At 41.9% G+C, this 10,342-nt stretch overlaps 1 protein-coding gene across 1 annotated transcript in view; it reads left to right on the plus strand.

Annotated features, from left to right (window-relative positions):
• KIAA1109 (KIAA1109 ortholog) overlaps nucleotides 1-10,342 on the plus strand; it is a 242,219-nt gene that overhangs the window by 126,043 nt on the left and 105,834 nt on the right. The window contains exons 34-38 of the mRNA XM_019533955.1: nucleotides 3,550-3,747; nucleotides 5,325-5,536; nucleotides 5,863-6,014; nucleotides 7,665-7,815; nucleotides 8,392-8,544. Of these exons, the coding sequence (XP_019389500.1) occupies nucleotides 3,550-3,747; nucleotides 5,325-5,536; nucleotides 5,863-6,014; nucleotides 7,665-7,815; nucleotides 8,392-8,544 (866 nt within the window). The remainder of the gene's footprint in view (nucleotides 1-3,549; nucleotides 3,748-5,324; nucleotides 5,537-5,862; nucleotides 6,015-7,664; nucleotides 7,816-8,391; nucleotides 8,545-10,342) is intronic.

Here is a 10,342-nt window from a genome sequence, read left to right on the forward strand (position 1 = left end):
GGGGGCAGATCAAGGCCCCTGCGGTAAAGGAGGGGTTGGGGCAAGTGCTGCCCAGACAGGGCTGTGCCAGGCTCTGGGAGCGCAGCCCGGTGCATCCCTGGCACTGTCTGCCTTGCCCCGTTGGGGAACAGCAGCAGGAGCAGCCAGATGAGCCATGGCTTTACACCAGGCTCTGAGAGCGGGATTATGGGTGGGCACAGCCAGCACAACTGAACGAGCCATGGCTTTGCGCCAGGCTCTGGGGGTGGGGTTATGGGCGGGTACAGTCAGGTGAGCCGTGGCTTTGTGCTGAGCTCTGGGAACAGGGTTAAGGGCAGGTGCAGCTGGCACAGCTGGATGAGCTGCAGCTTCACACCAAACTCTGGGAGTGGGGGTTGTGGGCGGGTGCAGCCCTGGCACTGCCTGCCTTGCCATGGTGCAAAGCCGCAGCTCATCCAGCTCCTGCAGGCAGTGCTGGGGCTGTGCCTGTCTATAACCTTGCTCCCAGAGCCTGGTGTGAAGCCATGGCTTGTCCAGCTGTGCCCACCCATAATCCTGCTCCCAGAAACTGACATGAGGCTAGCTGCGCCCACCTGTCACCCTGCTCCCAGAGCGTGGTGCAAAGTTGTGGCTCATCCAGCTATGCCAGCACATATGCCTGCACATAATCCCACCCCCAGAGTCTGGCACAAAGCTGCAGCTTCTCCAGTTGTGCCCACCCATAACTGTGCTCCCAGAGCCTGGTGCGAAGCTTCAGCTTGTCCAGCTGTGCCCACCCATAACCCTGCTCCCAGAGCCCAGTGTGAAGCTGCAGCTCCGGCAGATCCAAGGGCACCCCCCCCCCCGATGCCCTTCCAGACATGTGGCCAGAGCAGTAGCATGCCGCTTATTTGGGAGCCATTTGTCAGGCAGCTCATCTGGTGCTCTCTTGTCGCTGATGCTACCAGTCTACCTGTACTGGAAAAAGAAGTCTCAGTAAAGTACAGTACTTTACAAGTTCACTGCAGTGCCATGTGCTGTTGTTTCCGAACTTTTTTCAAACTGCCCATAATAATGGCAGAAAAGTATAAATCTGGTGCAAGTGATGTTTTGTCTTCTAAGAAACATAGAACAATTACTATGGAAACAAAAATGGAAATAATTAAGAGATCTGAAAAAAGGTGAGACCCCAACTGAAGTGTGTAGAGCCTTAGATATCCCCTGAACAATTATCGTGACCATCCTGAAAGATGAGGCAAGAATTCAGGAACAGGTTAATGGCTCAGCTCCTATTCACTCAACTGTGATAACTAAGCCTTGTGTTGGACTTATTGCTCAGGTTGAAAAACTGAATCATTTGGCTGGAGGATCAAAATAAATGCTGTGCTCCTGTGAGTTTAGGCATCATTCAGGAAGAGGCTCAGAGTCTTGTATGATGATCTAAAGTAACATCAGGGAGATGATTCTAATGCTGAGCCTTTTACTGCAAGAAGAGGGTGGTTTATGCATTTTAAAGCCGGGGTCAATTTGCATTACATCAAGGTCTCAGGTGAAGCTGCCAGTGCTGATGAAGAGGCAGCTTGTGCTTTTCCTGAGACACTGGCTGAAATCACTGAAGAGGATGGGTATTGTGCTCAGCAAGTTTTTCATGTTGACGAAATTGGGCTCTTCTGGGAAAAAAAAATTCCATTGAGAACCTATATTACCAGAGAGGAGAAATCCATGCCAGGGTACAAAGCTGCTAAAGATAGGCTCGCTCTTTCTCAGTGCAGATGCTGTAGGTGATTTTAAACTTAAAACTTTACTTGCATATCGTTCAGAAAACCTCAGCGCTTTCAAGGGACATTTACGAGGCATTTCTCCCAGTGATATAGAAAATCAGTCCTAAGGCGTGGGTCAATAAGAACATTTTGAGGACTGCATCATTTTGTGTCAGGGATTATTGCAGCAAAACTAATCTTGCATCTAAAGTGTTGTTAATCCTTGACAATGCTCCTGGTTATCCAACCATTCTTGATGACATGCATCCTGACATCAAAGTGGTGTTTCTGCCCCCCAGCACCACATCATTGTTGTAACCCATGGACCAGGGGGTAATTACATCCTTCACGGCCTACTGTCTTAGGTGCTCATTTACCCAGGCCATGAGGGCAATTCAGAAGGAAGGTGGACCAATTCTGAAGGAATTCTGGAGGGGCTTCAGCTTTTACCATGCAGTTAAGAACATTGGTGAGGCATGGGATGAAGTCAATCAACTTTGAATGGTATTTGGAGAAAATTGTGCCCTAAGTTTATGTCCAACTTCCGAGGCTTTACAGACACTGTTGAAGAGGTGAAAATATGTTGCTGAAATGGGCAAAGAACTCAACTTAGACGTTGCATCAGAAGATGTTGATGAGTCGCTGGCTTCACATTCTGAAGAATTAACTAACGAGGACTTCTTTGAATTGGAACAGCAAAAAGTGGCAGAGGAAGAAGATGCACCCACTGTTGAAGAGACTCCTCCCCATAAAGTCTTGACAACAAAAGTGTTGGCTGAGGTATGGAAGCTACCATATCCCTGTTTGAGAAACCTGACCCTGACATTAAACGCAATGCATCAGTGAATAGAGGTGTATCTAACATGTACAGCCACTACAGACAAACTTACAAGCAAAAGAAGAGAATATCTGTCCAAACTTCCTTGGACACTTTCTTTAAGGAAGCAGACAAGACTCCAGAAGGACCTGCAGCCAAGACTCCTGAGACGACTCCAGCCAAGAGCCCTTCAAAGAGTCCAAGAGCTCTTCAAAAAGTCCAGCAAAGTCACCTCAAACAAGTCCTTCCAAATCAATATGATTGCTATTTACAATATAAATACATATATAAAATAAATAAATGTAGCTATATTACTTGTCTGTAATTGATTGAGTACTGTATTGTACAATATTCTGGGTTATTTTTGGTGAAAATAGGGTATTGGGCCATGGTTCAGGAACCACTCTCCTATTTATAACATTGTTTCCTATGGGAAATTGGTTCCGAGTTGCATCGTTTCAACTTGAGATGTGGTTTTCAGGAATTAATTGTTGTAAGTCCAAAGACTGCCCGTAACTACGACTTTAAGCAAGGAGTAGCTGTATTTAGGCATGTCTTCAGGCCAGAGTGTTGGAGGGGGTCTGACATCTTGGATCTTAGATAGAAAAGTACATCCTGTAATACTTCTGAAATGTTTTGCCTGGGATCCTTATTGACTTAATGATCAGGGTTCCCTGGTTTTGTGCTTTATACACTTGCAAGATGAACAATGGCATATCTGCTTTACTATTGAGATATATTTGGGCTTTGATTTCTGTGATCTTTGGTTATCTTGTGTCTGCAATTGTTGTATGAATGTGAAAAGAAAAGAAGGTTGGGGGTGGGAGGGAATCATTCATTCTATGAACAGTGTTTAACGAGCAGACATTTTTCTGTGCCAGTTTCAAATGCTAAGGTGCCTATTCTCATTGCTTCCTGTATGTGCGTAGTTGATAAATGCAATACCCTGCCCCAAATTCAACCGTCAATGTTGTAGATACGAGCTTTTTGTAATAAATGGCTCATCTTTTACAGACATTGGAACTTGTGCAATAACAGCAATTCCTTTTGAGAAATCAAAAGTTCTCTTTACTTTGGAAGAGTTGGATGATTTCACTTTTGTTGATGAAACGGATCAGCAAGCTGTTCCAGATGTTACTCGCATAGGTCCTAGTCAAGAAAAGTGGGGCTGGATAATGTTTGAATGTGGAATTGAGAATTTAACAATTAAAGGTAAAGCTACAGTATTACTATATTATATGTAATATGGTTATTTAATTATTTTACATGATTAGTGCAATACTGTGTTAGATCTTCCAAGTCTTTAATCACTATGTTTATTTTAAATTAAACATTTACTTCTATGTTTGTTTGTTCACATAAAATACCAGTTATTTGATAGATACTTTAACTGTTCTTTAATAGGCAAACAGACCTAATCACTTTTATAATCTGATCACATTGCAGTGTGTTGGTGTAGAATATTTTTATAAAATGTTGGGCTTGTTTGAGTGTTATGTAAGGAGCTGTAGCTTTTAAATTTTAATTTAAAAGAAAATTGGGCTTTGTCTATTCATGCAAGTCATAGTCCTGAAATCCATCAATGCAGAGATTCATGGGCAGATCCAGGATTGCAGTGATGGGGGTGTGGTCACACTCCTTTCAGCTGTGTGGTGCCTACTGGTTGAATAGAACTTATTGTGCATATGCCACACAGCCAAAGGAGGTGTGTGTAACCTCAGCCCTTTGCTGTGATCCTGGATGCCAGAGAGCTCTCAGAGCTCACCAGCATGTTGGCACAGCTATGTATGTGTTGTGAGTGTTATAAGCTCATTGGCGCGGGGTTTGCCCCAAGTCTCTCCCTGTGGAGCTAGCTGCTCTTTGTTTGTCCTCTTCCTCCCCCTTCACTTTCCCAAATTCAGCAGCAGGAGAAAAGAGGGGGTGAGGGGAAGGTACATGAAGCCCTTAGGTTCCATAAAGTCAAGGACTGAGTTCTAGCTGTTGCCGCTCCTCATTTCCTTTCCCCTGCTGCTGACTTGTGGGGAGCGAGGGACAATCTGCAGCAGTTTTATACAGTACTTTTGGAGTCATGGGTAAATCTAGTGCTACGGAGAGGGGTGGATTGCTTGCGTCCAACAATTCTTCAGATTCTCCAACTGGTAGTGGTTATAATACTGATGTGTCTGAGGATAATCTTCCTTGTGATGGAGTAAGTCCCTCTTCAGACATTAATGGAAATGAGGACAAGAGCAAATTAGCATCCGGCTCCTGAGTTACCTGAAAGCAGAGACGGAGCAGAAGCTGCACTGACCAGCCAGTGAGCTCATGCCATGTACAGAGCTGCCAACAGAACCTCTGCTGACATGCCGGTATTCTCCAAGAGCTCACTGCACATGTAGTGCAGCCAAAGGGGTAGGGGTGACTGCAGCACTGCACCACCTTGCAGGGATTTGATTAGGTTAGAGCATTGTTTTGCAGACCAAAAGCGTATTTCTGTTAAAGAATGAGCTATACCTTTACTTTGCATCACATTTGTTCTCTTCAGTACGTTGTGTGTCGCTTGGCTGCAAATCACGTGAAATAGCTGCTTCAAGGAAATAGAAAATACTCCAGAAACAGTAAATTGTTTTCTGTGCATAAAGCTTAATCAAGATGTGCAGCAGAGCATTTATGAAAATAGTTACAATATAGGAAAAACAGGTATTTTTTGCAGGGCCTGGTAATGATATGAATCTATATGACAAGTTTGTATAAATAAAATGAACACAATGCATCCAGAAGATCTGTTTACTTGAATGTTGTATTCATAGGAGGAAGACAGTCTGGAGCAGTTTTATACAGTACTTTTGGAGTCATGGGTAAATCCAGTGCTACAGAGAGGGGTGGATTGCTTGCGTCCAACAATTCTTCAGATTCTCCAACTGGTAGTGGCTATAATACTGATGTGTCTGAAGATAATCTTCCTTGTGATGGAATAAGTCCCTCTTCAGACATCAATGGAAATTCAGTTTCAGAGGAGCAGGTAGCTGCATGTCTTATGAAATCAATTGGTACTTGCACAAGGTCAATTTTTTTAGCAGTTGCCAGAAATAATGCAGAACTTGTAGTCATAGTTTTACTAGGTGACCTGTTGTACTTACCAGAATAGAAGGAGCCACTTACCTAGCTAAAGTTTCAACATTTTGAAAGATTCTTCCTCATCTGACTGGGGAAAGGTCAGCATTGTGTATGGCTTTTGATTTGTCTGTCTAGGTCCTTGGGATTTTTTAAACTACATGCTGTTCTTATGTTAAAAGTTGTTGCTCTCTCAGAATTTAACTCTTTACCTTTGTACCTCCTTTTGTATAGGATGAAGGAGTTGAATCTGATGATCTAAAAAAAGATCTACCTCTAATGCCTCCCCCACCTGACTCCTGCAGTATGAAACTGACAATCAAAGAAATTTGGTTTAGTTTTGCAGCTCCCACCAATGTGCGCTCTCCTGCTCATGTGTTTTCAAGGTATAACTTTTTCATTTAAGGAAATAAAAGCAGCAGGACCGTATAGTCTACTTTTTTTCTGTAAGAAATCTCCTTAGTTATGGCTGCGTCTGCTGTTAGTTGAACATCGACATTTGTGAGATTTAGATAAGTCAATACCAACTCTTTCCTCCTTCAGTGTGCTGCTGCCAATATGTGGCAATAATAATTTTACACACTGTATTATAAAAAAGACTATTAAGTAAACAGCACAGACGTATCAAGAAAGGAACCTAAAAAGTATTTATTGGTTTTGAGAAGCTTTGACATATATTTAGAGAAATTACTAGAATTTGGATATTAAAACTTTGGTCTTAACCTGATGCTTAGACATGCAACCTGTATTTCTTGTGACATGAGGTTCAAATCTGCTCATGCTTGATTCCACTTTTATTTTTTTTAGAGTAATGTACTGAATGCCTTGCAGTTAATTGTGTGCATCTCTTTCAGAGGACAGCTTTGAAAATGGAGACATCCTGAACATGCTAAACATTTGGTTGTTCTGCATTTAAAAACTAAAAAAATTCCCTATTTTGTTTTTGGTCAATTATCTCTTCCTGAATATTTCACAACTTGCTTTGAGGTAGTCAGTTGCTACTATATGCTTTAGGGGAGACTGTATCACAGAGCAGATACCGAATCTTGACCTATGAAAGTGACCAGCTCTCCAGAGTATTTCAAAGGCAGAGTTTGCCTGACAAGTCTATTTAAATTTTTACGCATGGTAGTGTAAAATACCCAATTTGTGGGTCCTAAAATCTCAATTTTAATTCCATGTTTTTTCCTAGTGTTCAGAGATAGAAATCAATGATGCATTAAATCAAATACTTCTAGCTACAAATACTATAAGCTCAATATCTATTTGAAAATTAGTTATGTTCCTTCCACGCACACACACAGAGTAATGTGGAGCTAGTAGCACTCTGGCAACCTCTTTCAATGGTGTGCCAGGGAAATGTGAACTATTGAAGGGTATAAATCCCATTTTGAAAAGTGATTTAGGCTATTAGGATCTGAAGTCTTATGGAAAGTCAATGGAAGTTAAGCTCCAAAATCAAACTTGAAAAGCTACAGAATGAGACTATTGCAGTTGAAAATCTGAATCAAACTCTCAAATATAAAATATAGCAAAGATTTTTTTTGACCCAGGGGTTTCTCCTAACATGAACTTCATTATAACATATAGGAGAAAAGGTTGATGAAAAAGTGAAGAGACCAGAGAGAAGGATTTTCTTTCCTGTCCCCAATTTTCTTTCTCTTCCCCATTTTCCAGAACCAGCTAGTATGTTCTTACTTTGCTTTCACCATTGATCTGTTTCATTTTAAAAATCTAGTTTTGTATGCACGGCATGAAGGGCAAGAGTGGGGAGACTAGAAGAAGGGTATCTAGAAGCAAGGAGGAGGTGGATGGAAGGGAAGGAGGAGAGGGTGAGAGAGTGAGTATGTGCACACACATGTAGCCTTTAACATTATACTTTTGCTAGTTTAAAGAAATTGAATTTAGAGGACAGAAAGGTTGGTTTTAAATGTAGGTATATCTACCAATTTCATAATAAAAATTGAAAGCATATGCAAACCTTGATAAGATTGTTGAACATTAATTTTTTTAATATTTCATGTTCTTTCAAATAGGCAGCTGAACCTCCTGAGCACTGCAACACCTGCTGTTGGTGCCTGGCTTCTTCCCATTGATCAGCTGAAATCCTCATTGAACAAACTAGAAACTGAAGGAACTCTGAGGATTTGTGCTGTTATGGGTTGTATAATGACAGAGGCGTTAGAGGTGAACGACTTACTGAAAAATGCGTTCAGTAGAAAATACACAACAATAGAAATTTTTTTTGTCTAACTATAATGATATGCTGTAGCAAGTTTGGTGTTGGGGCTGCAAAGTCACCTCCTGGCAGCCACCTGGACCCCACCTTGCTTGGCCTTTCTGGGTCCCACCCTGTTGTTTTGTCTGCAGTGCCTTGATGTTATGATTGGACAGGAAGGCTGCCCCTAGAAGGCAGGGGAGTTTTGGGTCTTAAGCCTTTCTCTGGGTTGAGGCCCCCTGGTATTGGCCCACTTTACTCTGGCTGGTTCCTTCTGCCTGAGGTCCACTGTCTCAGAACCAGAGGCTCCCGGGCCCCAGCTCCAGCCACACCCTTGTTGGCTCTGGGCCCTTTAGCCCTTGATCTCGCCCTTGCAAAAGTCTGGGCCACTCTGCCACTTGACAGCCCTGGGCTTGTGTCCTCAGTCTTTGCAGTCCGACACCTTAGAGCTTTCGCTAACGGCAGCACCAGACTCTCCAAGCGTGAGATATAGCTATAGATAGGAAAGGGAAAGTAACTGCATGAATATTTGTTGTTTATTTTAGAATAAAAGTGCACACTTCCCTTTGCGAAGCAAGTACAACAGGCTTACTAAGGTGGCTCGTTTTCTACAAGAAAATCCTTCCTGTTTGCTGTGTAGTCTATTGCATCACTACCTTCATCAAGCAAATTATTCCATTATTGAGGATGCCACCATGGTAAGTTAACCTTTAAAGATATAAATAATACATACGGATATAAATAATACAGCACAAGTTCTAGGGAGAGAGAGAAGCAAGGGGGACTTCTATTTTCACAGTGCTGCTGTAGTTAGTATATCATATAAAACTTCAGTATAGACTAGAGATGTCTTTAAACAGATAATTTTAACTTATTAATATTTTCATAGTTTAATGTAAGTCTCTTCTTTAAACTTGTTATTTCTACATGATAGACTGGCTGACACTTTTTATTTTATTAAGATATATTATTTATCCCCATATGTAGGAACCATATGTTCCAAATAGATTTTAATGCCATATTTTATGTTGGTTTTCAGCTTCCATTAAAAGTTTGTAGTTGAATGATAAACACTCAGTCTATTAAGACTTTTAATATTTAGTATTATCTCTAGAAGAGCTTGCAGAAATGAGATAGAATATTCAGTCTTCATGAATTTTAGGATGGCAATTGGCCTTAGCAGCCTGCTAATAAGTAGCTTTTACTCAGACCACAATTTCATTAACTTGGAGGTGCAAGATGACATACAGCAAGCATTAAGAATAGAAATATAACTCCCATTAATATTATTTGGCTTTGTTTACATCAGTGGTGTCAAAGATATGGACTGCAGGCTAGATCCACCCCACGGGGGCTACTGAAGAAGTGAGGAATTCAGGGGTGTTGTCTGTGTGGTAGAGCCCTATTGGAGATGGATGCTGGCAGTAGAGGGTTGAGCCATGGTGCATTAATATCTGCGGCTCAGGAAAGCTTAGTGGTTAATGATGCCACTGCTCAGCTTGCCATGGGAGGTGTGTCTGGATCAGGCCCACGAGGCTCCTTGCAGTCCAGATGCAGCCCTCAAGTACCCTCTCAATCTTCGTCTGGCCCAGTCAACCAAAAGAGCTTGACACCCCTAGTTTACATGAATCCTTTGAATGTTAATAGAAGTAAATATCTTTATTTCTGTATTAAGTAACCTATTTCCCTGCCTGTGAGATTTGTACAATATTTTAGGGTATGGACAAAGATGTAATTGGTGTAGTTCTGAAAGTGGAGAGGCAACTGCTGCATGCAGCAGCTGTTATATTTTAACTGCTAGGTTTGCAGGAGGCAGTAGTGATACAGGTGAGCTAAATCACTCCAAGTTTGACCCTGGATGAAGTGTTATTTAGAGTGGTTTTGCAACATTTTTATTGTAAAGGCTCTGGCACAGGTAACTATTAGTGTAACAGCTTCTGCCCCTCTCTCTTTGAAATGGGACTGTGTCTCCATATCCTTACAAAAGTGAAGAGTTACTAGTATGTACCAGTGTGAGCTTGACGGTTAAAACGAGCACTGTAGAATAAAAATAAGAAGCAGATATTTTATGGTGTACAGTAAAATTTGTTGAAAAATGGTTCCTCCACCCCCAAGAAACATTTACAAATCTCTCTCAGAAAACAATGTTTTAGTATCTCTCTCCTTCAATACTGTTAAAGTTGTCCACCCAGTGCTGTTAGGTTTCTACTCTTAAGTGCACTTTACTGCAATTTTTATTTTATGAATATGATGTAATCTAAGTATGGAGGAAAAGCAAGGGCAACGTTGGACCCCTGCTAAACCAGATGGGACAACTGATGCCCAGGAAAAAGCCAACCTATTAAGTAGGTACTTTGCATCAGTCTTTCATCAGTCCCATGGGATGCCCATGCCTGCTGTGGGACAGGGAGATCCGGGTGATGGGAATCCCCTACCCTCCATAAATGCTGACCTCGTGAAGGAACACCTTGAGAAGCTGGATACCTTCAAGTCAGC

The sequence above is a fragment of the Crocodylus porosus genome, unplaced genomic scaffold (assembly GCF_001723895.1).
Source record: "Crocodylus porosus isolate Cpor-Errol unplaced genomic scaffold, CroPor_comp1, whole genome shotgun sequence".
Taxonomy (NCBI): domain Eukaryota; kingdom Metazoa; phylum Chordata; order Crocodylia; family Crocodylidae; genus Crocodylus; species Crocodylus porosus.